This window comes from Vulpes lagopus, chromosome 2 (assembly GCF_018345385.1).
Source record: "Vulpes lagopus strain Blue_001 chromosome 2, ASM1834538v1, whole genome shotgun sequence".
In the NCBI taxonomy this organism is placed as follows: Eukaryota; Metazoa; Chordata; class Mammalia; order Carnivora; family Canidae; genus Vulpes; species Vulpes lagopus.
Window position 1 is genome coordinate 94919286 of NC_054825.1, and position 13901 is coordinate 94933186.

The window sequence follows — 13901 nt, forward strand, 5'->3', positions numbered from 1 at the left end:
TTCATATGGGGGCAAAGTCTTACATATGAAACAGAAGTCTGGGTTGTCCAAGTTCTTATGGTACAACAGTCACAGAAGTGTTTGCAGGGAGGAGGATATATACTTGTAAATGTATATATTATGTATTAGTGAGTGTATCACAAATAATATATTATATATTGTTATTATAGTATAATATAGAAAACATACTACATAAATACAATAGATATTATATGATATATAGTATAACATCCATAAATATTAATATGTAATTATATAAACTATCTAAATAAAGAGTAGAATTACATATTAGTGTATATAAATATATATTAGTATATGTCTTACTCCAAATAAACTATATACATAAATATACTATATATGTGTGTGTATATATACATATATATATTATGTATATGTATATATATAAAATTAGCCTAGATTCAGGTCTGAGGCTCCATGAAAAATATACAAAGTTTAATTTTTAAATGTAAAAATATGTTTTCCTACGTTTGGTATATTTTACATCTTAATCTATTCTAGAGACAACCTGGGTTCGCATCTAACTTATATTTTGTAGCTCTAAAATATTATTCTTTAATAAATATCTAATATAGTTCAATATTAGTGCTTGGATTTGTAAAGGGATTAAACAAATTTTTAATTAAAAATAAAAACAATAGAAGAAAATTAATTAATCCATTTTAGCCAGAATCTTTAAAGAACAAAAGCATACTGAATCAAATATAAGAATTTCAGGTCTGTTAAGAAACATGTGAAAAAGTAAGTGATACTCAGAAGCACTAAATATTAAATAATCCATATTATATACCTGAAACTAATAGAACACTGTATGCTAACTATACTGGAAAGGAATAAATACATTCACACGTAGGAGCTTCCTGGCCAAATATGTATATATACATGTATATGGCAATTGAAATTAAGTTACTTAGTTTTCTTTCTTCATGGAAGGATTATTTTGTTTATGTTTTCTTTCTTCTGGAAATAACATAGAAAGTTCTGGACTTCTTTAAATTCAAAATAAGTTTTTATCTATGAAAGCTAAAATATTTCAATTTTAAATTATTTTAAGTGACATTGACTGATAGCTAGAGTTTTTGTGATAACTTTTTTTTATAGTGACATAAATAATTCTTAAGCAATTAGATGGTATTATAATGAAGGTAAAAACTAAGATGTTCTATAAAACAGATGCATATGTGAGATTTAACATTTGTTAAATACATGTAGTCTATTTTTCACCAGCAAAAATATGTTCATTAAGGAATTAAACAATCTGAAATGATTTACTGATATACCCATTTGGCTAGAATATCCATGACATATGTTTTGTTTTTTTTTTTTACAGGTTCTTCAGCAACACAGTCTCCTCACATGGTTGTATATGCTACCTTTACTCCTCTCTATTTGTTTGAAAAGAAAATATTTTCATTAGAAAAAATGGTAAGCATTCAAGGCTGGGAAACACAGTACCATTTATGGGGGGTTCGTGTGTGTATGTATATGAGTATGTGTGTGTGTGTGTGTGTGTGTGCGCACGCGCATGCGTGTGAGAGAGAGAGAGACAAAGGGAGAGAGAGAGAGAGATTATTTGTTGTAGAAGGTATATCAGAATTTAACTAAAATTCTATTGCTGGATTTCAGTCTACTTATCTTTAAAAAATTAGACACTTGAACACAGGGACCTAAAACATTCAAAATTATCTTAAATGATCGCGAAAAGTTCCTCATTTAAAAAAATGTAGACTCATGTATTAGTATCATTTTTTCCATTCTAAGCAAAAGAAAGGCATATGAGTTACATATTTCAGTAAGAATCATGTAAATGTACCTAAATGATAATAAATTACCTTTCCATAAACAGATCATATCAGATCATGTTTTCTTAACATGAGATGATTTAAAAGTGAACTCAGATCCACAGTTGGTTAAACTATTCTTATAATCTCCTGTATCTTTAGACAATACACACAAAAATTGTTAATTGATTTTTCTAATAAATATAACAGTTTAGAAAAAATTTAGAAAATGTACACAAAGACATTGAAATTAAAATATTCATAGTACAAATACCTAGACATAGGCAATGCTAACATTTTGGCACCTATCCTTTTATTTTTTTTCTTCTGTGCACATATTTTGTGTATATATGTATGTACTTTTTTTACACAATGGAATTAAAATTTAGGAATTTATTAAATTTTGGAAGCCAGCTTTTTCATTTGACACTATATCATTAATTTTTTTCCATGATGTTAAATATTTGACATAATATTTCATACTGGCATGGCATGTATAGATTTCTCATAATTTAAAATTGTGGGAATTTTTATTTATATATATATATATATATATATATATATATATGTAAATTTATACCTCTTTTACCCATTTCTCCTACCCCCCACCATCTGCCTCTAACAATCCTACCAATCTGTTCCCTTTCTGTGGGCTTGTTTTTTTTTTTTTTTTTTTTTTTTTGTGGGCTTGTTTTGTCTTAGATTCTCACATCTGAGAGATCAGATGGCATTTGTCTTTGTCTGACTTATTTCACTCTACATAATGCCCTTGAGGTCCATCCATGTTGCCATAAATGGAAAGACTTCATTCTTTTTATGGCTAAGTAACATCCCATCATTCTGTTTTCTTTTTGCTGCTCTAATAGGGTGAGTTCCACTGCCTTGTCTCTGTGTTAGTTGATCCTTTCTTCTGTTTCATCTAGTCTGCCATTGGACTTTTCTAGAGTATTTTTCAGTTTCAGTACTGTATTCTTCAGCTCTTTGACTGTTCTTGCGTACTTTCTTATGTTTCCAACTCCTTGTTGAAGTTTTCACTGTGTTCATCCATTTTTATCCCCTGTTCAGTGAACATTTTTATGACCATTACCTTGAACTTTTTATCAAACTGATTACTTAGCTCCCTTTTATAAGGTTTTCCTCTGAGTTTTTATCTTGTTCTCTGTGTGTGTGTGTGTGTTTTTAAACATATTCCTCTGTTCTTCATCTTGCTTAATTCTCTGTGTTAGTTTCTGTCTAGTTGACAAAACAACCATCTCTCCCAGGGTTGAAGGAGTGGCTCCATGTAGTTGATGAACCCAATCTTGGTTCTGATTGTCTCTTAAATCTTGTGCTTGTCCAGGCAGTCCATTATTTTTTTAATAGCTTCTCATCAGTGAGGATGTGCTAAGACCTGTCAGCATCTCTAAGGAGAGGATCTTAGTACTTGGATTCAGGCAGTTTGGAAGCCAGATCTATAAGCAGCAGCTTTAAAATTATGCAAATATATACTACAAATATATACTGTTCTAGGGCATACAAATGTCCAGACTATCTGGTGGTATCCCCTGATTGCAGACACAAAAAGTTGGGGTTCCAGATAGTAAAAAAGCTCTTTTCTGAACTCCTGGTGAGCTGCAATAAGTCAGAGGTAGAGTGCCAAGATAGTGTCCACAGCTTGCGTTTCTTGAGAGCATCTCCATAGTTCACTAAGTGTGTGCCAAGCCTGAAGTCCACCTCAGACTGCCCCTCCAGGACAAGCCAAGAATCCTCCTTAATAAAAAGACTGGGGATATGGCTCAATTTTCTATCTGTGCAGTACGCTGGGAGTGGCAGCCAGCCAAGGACTGTCTTACCAATTGCCACAGTCCTGTGGCACCCAGAAATGCAAGCTCCCCCTTGCTACCAGAGCCAATCAAAAGACTTCCTCTGAGCTGCAGCTGCAAAATTCAGAGTGCCAGACATAAAACCAGGGCACCAGCCATGTATAAATCTCCCCTCCAGAAGACCTGCTATTCTGGAGTGTGATAGAGGGAAAGCACAAAGATAATGCTTGCTCTCTGAGGTCTCTGGAAAGGATCACAGGCAGACCCATGATGTGTGTTTAATTAGAAATCTGTCCCTCAGGCTACAGCCATGAGGATTACTTAATAGGCCTCCTCCACAGTAAGACTGAACTCCTGTATCTGTTGCCTCTTGTTGTGCCCTGGGGGTGGTAGTGATGGTAGCTGTTAATGACTCTCCATTGGTTACAGTCTGATGGGACCCACAAGCGGAAGCTCCACTGGCTGCCAGAGCCTGGTGAGGCAGAGGTGTCCCCTGACAGCAGTCACAAAATCAGGGCACCAGACAGGAGCTCCTTGCTGGGTATCACTAATTGTTATAATCCCATAGGACCAGGAATGCAAGTTTCCTAGGACTCTTGGCAGTCAAGAGGCATTCCCTGGGTGGCAGCTCCAAAGATCAGGCATTAGAGGCTTATAAAAAGCTTCCTTCCGGGAGATACTGGTGTTCTGGAGCAGGGCAAAAAGAGAGTGCAAAGCTGGCTTCCTCTGGTCTCTGTTCTGGGAGAGTGTTCCAGCAGGCACCTATCTGTGTGTGTGAAATAAGATGCCGGCCCCTCAGGACAAGGCTTTAATATAAGCAGGTTAGCCTCTTTCACTTTGCCTGGGTGTATTCAGCCAGACTTTGGGTATAAAAAACACTTTTCTCTTTCCCTTATAAAGGGTAAAGCCCACCAGATTACTTACTTTTCACTCTACTTAGAGAAACACAATTTTGCATTTGGAACTTATCAAATCCTAACCCTTTGGGGACGCTTAGACATCTAGCACTTTAGTTATAGAATTTCATATGCTTTGAAATCAGTGCATTTAAAATATGAGAAGACTCTAGTCTTCTTCTAGTAATATAATTACACATAAGTGTTCAGTGGGTTAGTTAAAAACAGCTGGGTATTAAAAATTCAATGAAAATTTGGTTGAAGTGTAAATGATCCAATTGGATGCTTATTGCACTTTACAGTATATTTTTCTTCTAGATAACCTGCCCAAGCAGCATAACATTATCACTCCTTCTCTCTCTCTCCTCCTTCCTTCAGTCCCTCCTCCTAGGCCTCTTCCTCCCTTTCCTCTTCCTTCTTTGTCCTTTTTTAATAGAAACCATTTCTTCATATGAAAGTCTGCCATTTACCAGGGGTAATATTGTCAGGGTGACAAGGCATAATGTGCCATTGTGAATTTAGAGATAGTGGCAGTTTTTCTGATTTTAATTCAAAGTTAATTAACTTTAGTCATTGACTAAAACCAAGTGTGCTTCCTTGGCCTCCCACCAATTTAAATTTCTGATTAAGATTTGAGCTGGTCGTCTATCTCAGCCCTGAGTTTTGTTTAAAATGTTTTATGTGGCACTGCCCTAGCTGCAGTCTTAAATATTCCAAAGATCAAATGCTCTAACACCATGGATTTAAAAATGACCTGAGCGGTGCTTTGTTAATGCCATGATCTCATCATGGGAAGTACTTAAACACTTTTTAAAACTACAAAATATGAGAATGGGATGAATACATCATACACACATACACAACACACAAAATAATCCTTCTGAACACTTGGCTGTCCTACTTAGAAATTAATATTTAAACACAAAGTTAGTTTTGAATTTAAAAGACAAAAAAGGTCACCTATGTTTGTTGTTAATTCAACATGTTTATTCATTATCTTTTATGTGCTAAACAATGATTGAGACTCTGAGGAGCTTGTAATGAGCAAGACTAACAAAACTCCCTCCTTAGAAAACTCAGAGTCTAATGAAGAAGACAAACAAGCCAACAATAGTAATAAAGTTAGAAAATTGGTATAACAGAGATCATACAAGGTATTTGGCTGGTAGAAACAGTGTTCAAATAATGTGTGTTGAATGAGTAACCAAATGAATGAATGAATAAGTATAAAAATGGATATGGCACACGTAGCAGCAACACATCTTTCTAATGGTTGACTAAGGAAGTCTTCTCAAAGGAAGAAGTGTTTAAGTGATGGTCTTAGAAGTTAGCTTAATAAATGGGAAAAAGTATGCTCAAAGCAGAGGGGCACTTTTATTGGAAAGTCTGGAGGTGAAGGAGACCTTGCTGGGTTCAGAAAAGTACTAGAAATTGAGCAAATAGTAAGGGGAGAAGTCTCAGAGGCAGTTTGAGATGTGGGAGGGAGTCAGCACATACAGAGTGTTATAAATCCTTCCTCTGGGGCATGAAAATGGCTTATGAGACCCAGAGGTTCAGGAATTAGCCAAAAGTCTGTAACAGCAATTAAACTATTTCACCCATCTCCCCACCCACCCCCATCTAGTAACCATCAGTTTGTTCTCTATAGTTAAGAGTCTGTTTCTTGGGTGAAATAGGCAATAGGGATTAAGAAGCACACTTATTGTGATGAGCACTGGATGAATTACTGTAATTCAAGTAATATACTGGAATATGTTACTTTGACTATAGTACAAATTACTATATTGTACACCTGAAACATAAAAAAATAAATGAACTTCAAGGCTATAATGAGCTGGCTATAGCCTCATGTTCTCCCTAGTTTACCTGCTAATCCTTTTACATTAGTTATTAGGTTAATCTAGTTCTCCTGCTCAAATCAGAATATCAAGAGATACAATGTTTTAAAGATAAATCAACAGAAAAAATTTGTATTCAAATGGAATTTTGTTAAATGCTATACATTTAGCAATATATACTGCTAAAAATTATAGCCCCAAAGACAATGAGGCCAATATGTAAAATAAAGTCAATACCTTACATTTCTTGTTCTTGGACCTTCTAAAAAGTTTTAGTTTTATTTAAATAAGCAATCTGCATGTTCTAAGAAAGCCATTCACTTGCTCAAACTACTACTCTTAGACTGTTAGAGGCATGTCTGGCTGGCCTAGTTGATAGAGCACTTGACTTTTGATCTCAGAGTTGTGAGTTCCAGCCCCACCTTGGGAGTAGAGTTTATTTTTAAAAAGAAGAAGAAAAGAAGGAGAAGAAGAAGAAGAAGGAGGAGGAGGAGGAGGAGGAGGAGGAGGAGGAGGAGGAGGAGGAGGAGAATGTATAAGTTGGGATGGGGCAGAGGAGTAAAAGGCTCTTCTGGGCAAGGAGACTTCTAATAGAAGTCTATCTTGAATCATTCAAAAATATTTCTTGAGTGCCTACTCAGGGTTTCACCTGAGTGAAATTTACTATTCTAAATCTCTCTTTGACCCAACTCTAATGTAAGAAAACTTGAGGTCCTTTTTTCTCAACATCAAACTGCAACTATTATTAAAAGCATTAGTTTACATCATTCAGAAGTATCCTAGGGTAGGCGAAATAAAATGATGAATGAGAAATCAGCTTACTTACCTTAAATCCAGCAAGTACTTATGTGGATTATTCAAACAATACAGTAGGTGTTAATATCATACTTAGTTATGTGACACAAAACCTTACATTTTCAAACGCTTGAAATCATTTTATTTTCTGATACTCTGAGGATCCAAAAAGAGTAAAGAATCTATATATATTTGGTTGCAATTATAATAAAGATTTGAGATATGTAGACCAAATTTGATGAATAATAAACCATCTGGAAATGACTCAATTTATAAATATTACTTTGGTCATGGCTTCTATTTTGAAGAGGAAGTATAAATTTTATAATGTACTTTTTTGGTTACTATATTGAGGCATTGTCTTATTGAATAATATCAATAAATTCTCCCATAAATTTCCATTTTGAGTGATGGGAGATTTCAACTTGGCAGGGTCAAAGTTGTTTAGACTTTAGAACATCTATGAGAAAACATTTCTTAAGTCATTATAAGGCATAATACCAGAGGTTTCCAATTTTTTTCAAGAAATCGCTAACATCCACCAAAGGGGTTAAAAGGGCATAACAATTTCCTCTGCTTTTTTTAAAAAGTGGGTTCTGAACCCAGTGTGGAGCCCAACACAGGCTTGAACTCACATCCCTAAAATCAAAGCCTGAGCTGAGATCAAGAGGGAGATGCCTAACCAACTGAGCCACCTGGGCCCCCTTCCTCTGCTTTTTAATTAGGCTTCCCCCACTCCTTGAACATTGAATCACTTTCCTTTTTATTTTGCAATTTTATAACACTTTTTGGTGGCCTTTCTGGTCTCAGTACACTGATTAGTTCTTTCCAATTATTGATTAATTGTTACAATCATTAGTTAATCCCTGTTTTCAGAAACAACTGTTTTACCTAACAGACACCCCCACCTATTTGGCGCCTTCCGGAAGTATAGATTGAGCTGTAGAGAAAAGTCATGAGAGCAAGACATGTTCTGGCAGAGGCAATAATTTAGAATAGGCTAATAAGTGGGTTTCTGGTCCTAATTTAAATGACTTTTATAAATTTAGATTTTCAAGCATTGCTATTTGCACAGAAATCAATGATCCAAAATCACTAGGAAGAAAAAATAGTTACTGGCAAATCTGATCTAAATGTAGTTATTTTGTTTTAATTTAAATGTTTCAGCATTTAGGCTGTGAATGTCAGCATTTGACTATGGAATATATTACTTTGACTCTCACAGACTTCTTGATTTCTCACGGCATATTTCAGTCAGCAGTTAGTAACTGAAGTGCTCCTCAGACAGGATTCTGAATTGTCCCAAAACAGTGTGACTTCAGGAGATCTGAAGGGTCGCCTAAGGGAAGCATCTTCCTGGAGAATTACTTGATTTGGCAGGATTTAGGGCAGCCTCTCCTCTGCCCTTCTCTGACTGGTTCCATTGTCCTGAGAGATCATGGGGATTTCCTGTGGGAGAGCCTCTGTTTGACGGTGAGGGCATAAGCTACAGACAAGACAACCACTTATTGCCACATTGACCTGACCTACTAAATGCATTGGATTTTTTCCTTTCTTTATTTTTATTTTATTTTTTAAATATTTTATTTATTTATTTATTTATTTATTTATTTATTTATTTATTTATTTATTTATGTAAGACACACAGAGAGAGGCAGAGACATAGGCAGAGGGAGAAGTAGGCTCCCTGTGAGGAGCCCAATGGGGGACTCCATCCCAGGACCGCAGGATCACGCCCTGGGCCGAAGGCAAATGCCCAACCACTGAACTGCCCAGGCGTCCCTGGATTTTTTTCTTTAATATTACATAGCAACTGCTGGTGACTAAACAAAGAAACAAAAACTTCAGATGTTAAGCACTTTTATCAAAGATTTAGCTTATAGTAATAATAATGATTGATTTTTGGACCAAAACTGATATGTTGAGATTTTTTTTTTAAATCTCAGTGGATCTGAAACTTTTAGAGCTGAAAAATGGCTTCTAGTTCTAGTCTCTCATTTTGTAAATAAGTAAATGGGGGCCTCAAGAAAATAAAAACAGGAAGCAAAATACAAATGGTAATGGAGCTTATGGTAGGAGGTGGAAATATGGGTTATTTTTCCTTTATTACCACTTTATTGTGGTAACCATATTTTTATAATGACAAGAAGTGGTTTATTTAAATTCACAAGGCAATGGCATGTGTCCTTTTAAATGAGCCTTCCACTCTTTAGGCTGATTCTGCAGAGAAGCTGAGAGAATATGGCCTTTCCCACATCTGTAGCCATCCTGTGCTGGTAACCAGGACCAGGTCTTGCCCCCTCATAGCACCTCCAAAACCACCTCCCGTACCTGCCTGGAAACTCTTTCGTCAAAAAAGGGAAACTGTGATAACAGATGAAGCTCAAGGTATGGTTCGTGTGTTGTCTGAAAATCTTTCTAATGAGCATTTCTCTATATGAAGGCCTAATAGTTTCATTTGTGATGAGAGATGTATATCAAGGCAAACCCCCCAGCAGCATGCCTAAAGTCTACATTTAATTTTACATCTAAATTTTACTTCTTTATAGGAAGAATTCTCCATATTTCAGAAGCTAAGCAGTTTGGTTTACATCTAAACTGACCATTCTTTGGTTGAGGGTATCATTGTCATTGTGATAGAAAATGGTTTGTAGTAAATAATAGAAAAAAAGATTTAAATAGTATATCTAAGTGAAATCACTCTAGAGTGCCCTGTGGCACATAGTCTTTAAAGTAACTGATTTATATTTAGAATAGAAACTGATCTTTACTTAGAATATAAGAATGGAACTTCCACCCTGGACTGGCTCCTGTGTGATTTGTCATAAGCCACCATGAATGGCTGTTGTGCCAGAAATACAGAAGTTCCCTTGGGCTGAGGGTGGGGTGGAAGACTGTGCCTGCCTGGCTCTTATTCTTAGTTCACTTCTAACTTCCTCACAATCTTCATCTCATCCTTCACTCCTTCACTGTTCTTTCTCTCCAAGTCTCCAGTCTTAACTCCATTTTTTCATGAGCACCAAGTTTGAATGGCAAAAGAAATGAGTGAGGGCATTAATAATAAAAAAAATTAACACAGATGTATGAATCTGAGGAGACAGGATTAAAAGAAAAAAAAAAAAACCCAATACTTTAAAAATTATGGCCCAGCAGAATAACACACGATTTTTGTTCAGACAACATCTGCAGTGTTTCTGAGGCTAATTTAGGCCTTATGGAGATATATGCTTGCGTGCGTGCGGGTATATATATATATATTTCTCATTCCAAAAAACTTAAATTGTCTTTGTTCAAAAATGTTTTTTTAAAGTCCTTTGTGTTTGCTTGCTTTTGAATTATCTCCCTTTGTCTTTGTTGATTGCTCATTGTTTTCTAATCATATTCATCCAGCCACAGTAGTTCTAGGGGTTATTGCATTAGAGGCTTGTGTTCATGGGCCTGTTACCTGAATGAACAATGAAGGCAAAGCCACAATGAACATACGTAGTGCCGATTTACTGATGGCATTGCTGTGAAGCTTCTAAGTATGCTTTAAGCATTTGGTCCCATGCAGCAAGGCTTATCCCCCTCTGGATGGTGCTTGCTGCAGCTCCTGCTACTGAATCAAGTCATCCATGGTGACCTGAGAACCTTGTCTTTGTCACAATGTGATACGTAAGTCTCAGTGGTAATCAGGATCCTAAAACAGCAATGGCCACAGAGATGGGAATATTTACCTGGTCCCTGCCTCCTTCTTCCAACCATAATTTACATGTTTTTAAAATACAAATTACAACTGTTAACCATGTAATTTTCCTTACATTTGTTTTCTACATACATGATACAACCAGTCCAGCTGGTAGTAAAGGTTTTCTAGCACAACATGTTAGATCTTTGCCAGAAAAGAACAAAGATTAAAGAAATATCTGATTTGGATGGAAAGAAGAAATGGTCAATTAATTTTTTTTAATTAGCCTATCTGCATCTCTCTCCTGCTTGATTATTTCATTTCTTTATATCTTCTGAGCTTCTGTAGTAAGCTGTTGGTGCCAAATGCTGCTTTATAGGAACTGTCCAGTTTTTATTCTTCCCTCCCTTCCTTCTATTGTCTTTCCTGTTCTGTCTTTCTGAACCAACGATCAGCATTCACATGATGCTGGAAAGGAAATCTTTTGCTTTTAAATGCTGTATTTTAATTCAATGTGTAGAGCCATACTTAAAATGGTTGTTCATTCAGAGCATCAAATAATAGTCGAATGAAGGGGAAAAATATTGAACATACAGGCCTTTGCTGATTTCACTACCCATTGTAGTGTAATCCTAGGTAAGTGATGGCTCTAGTTGTTTTTTTGTTTGTTTTTTGGTGTTTAGTTTCTTTCTTTCTTTCTTTCTTTTTTTTTTTTTTTTTTTTTTTTGATGGCTCTAGTTTAAGCTGGGTTAGAAAACCTGAAATTGGTGGGATTCCATACTGTGGTGTACCACCTGCAGGCTCACCCTGTAATTAACTTTTTTCTTTCTATTTGGCTTAATATTTAAGGTGAAAATTAACAGGAATTAGCAGGACAATTAACAGGGAGGGGAAAAGAGAGAGAGAGAGAGAGAAAAAGAGATTATTTTAGAGGTTACTGTGGAAAAAGCAGAGAAAAGTATGTATTTGTGTCAAAGCTTCACTTTTTTCTCTCCCAATAGTTATCCTTCCTACTGTTGGAGGAACTTTTGTTAAAACAATCATCTCTATGTGAGTGCTTGGGCTCTGTGCCATATCCATGGAGAATTTCTTCCTCCTCGATCAATTTCAGACTCCTTTAGAAGGATCCACAGAGTACTCACTCCTTTAGGAGTGGATCCTTTCTTGATTCATTGCTTTCTTTTCTACCTCTAACCTCTACTTTGTTATATTTTTCTGTTCTTTTACTACCATCTCCAGGTAATAGTCTGCATTTCTTCTTCATGTTTCAGCAATTGTGTTGCAGAATTTAACTCAAAGAGTGCAGATTTTAATGAAAAACTTTTAAAGAAGTAGCAGTAAATGTCCAGCAAGGAGACATAGATAACTTCTCCCTTGAGACTTCATTGTTTCACATCATGAGTCTGGAAAGCAACCGAGAAGCAGACTTTAAAAATCTAGTATCGTCAGGATCTATATGGCCTTTCAATTAAAAAAAAAAACCAAACTATTTATCCTAGTATAGTCCTAGTTACTTCTTTTGAAATTTTCAGGATAAATAGCTAATCTAATCAGCACTACAATAGATGTTAAGTTATGTGTTTAACCTTGGAAGATTAAAAAACAAAAGAACATCATACCACTTGTTTCTTTTAGAACTAATAATAAAGAAGCCTGAACAATTTCTTGAAATTTCAAGTCCATTTTTGAATTATAGGATGACTCCATTTACAATTCCAACAGAAACGTAAGTATGTTAACATTCTTTCCCACAAATACATCTTGCTGACAAATGAAGTATTTTGTGAATTGTGTGGTTAAAAATTTATGGCATAAAAATTGTGGCATAAAAATTTATGCCTTGGTCACATGTAGACTAAAGCTTGTATCACTGCAATGATTATAGGAAAACAGTATTCTTAGATTCTTTTTCACAGTAATAAATAGCTAAGATAAATTCTGAATACATTAAAATAAAGCTTAACTATGCCTGGCTCTACAGCTTTGACTACTGTTTTAGAACAGTAAAGTCTTTTGTTTTATATAAACATTAGCACTAACAAATACTTTTGGTTATTAATTGATACTGAAATTATAAGAGCAGATGATTGCCATAGAAACCAGGGAGACGAAGTGTGTTACTCTTAGGGGAGAAAAACAACTTAAATAGAACAACAAGGATAATCAAGAAGTAAAAGGAGGAAGTGGAGGAGAAGTAATCCAAATATACGAATGTTTGACTATGACAAAAGAGATAGAAAGCAAGACTGTTATCTTGGATTTAAAATTTCTAATGAGTTCAGAGAAGCGAACAGAAGTCTGCAAGTAGCAATAATGAAAAGAAAGAGTGAGTGACATCAGTGGAGGATATGATTATTACCACTAAAGTTATGGTAATTTGTTACACAGCCATAGGCAACTAATACATGGGCATATACATGTGTCAAAGATTACTAAATTTATACTGTGAATTTATACTGTTAACTGTACATCAATAACACTGTAATACATAAAAATTAATAATAATATGTAAATATGTAAATATGTAAATGGTTTTTAAAAAATCGAATAGGGATTCTAGGAATTCAAGAGTTCACAGAATACAATAATAACTGAAAATAAGAATTCAGCGGATGTGTTTCATCAGACACTAGATACAGCAAAAAAGACAACTAGCAAAATGGAAAAATAGATCAGAAACAATATCCAGACTGAAGGATGAGACCAAACATAAATCAATAAATGAGTAAAAATGCAGTGAAAACAAATGGGACAAGTTGAAAAAGACCAACATACTAGCAAGTGAATCTCAGAAATAAAGGACGGAGAGATGGGGGAATAATCACAAACTAAAATATAATGGGAAAATATTCCCCCCCCCCCCCAAAAAAAAATCAGGTCAAGATTCAGGCAGTTCTGAAATCAAGCAATTTAAGTACAAAGAAAACTGCAACTAGACACAGAGTAAAACCGAAGACAGATACGGTACAGTGGTCTGTAGGTATAAAGTGAAAGGAGTTCTGTCTTACAAACTAACATGCATGAATGTCACACACACACATATGAGACCCCAGAAGTCTGGTGTGAAAAGTACACGGTTGCTTTTAATTATTCTACTAAAAGAC

General features: G+C 35.2%; 1 protein-coding gene across 1 annotated transcript in view; it reads left to right on the forward strand.

Annotated features, from left to right (window-relative positions):
- Positions 1–13901, forward strand: part of ADGB (androglobin) — a 165745-nt gene that overhangs the window by 61969 nt on the left and 89875 nt on the right. The window contains 3 exon segments of the mRNA XM_041745067.1: positions 1349–1443; positions 9344–9518; positions 12433–12523. Coding sequence (XP_041601001.1) covers positions 1349–1443; positions 9344–9518; positions 12433–12523 — 361 coding nt within the window.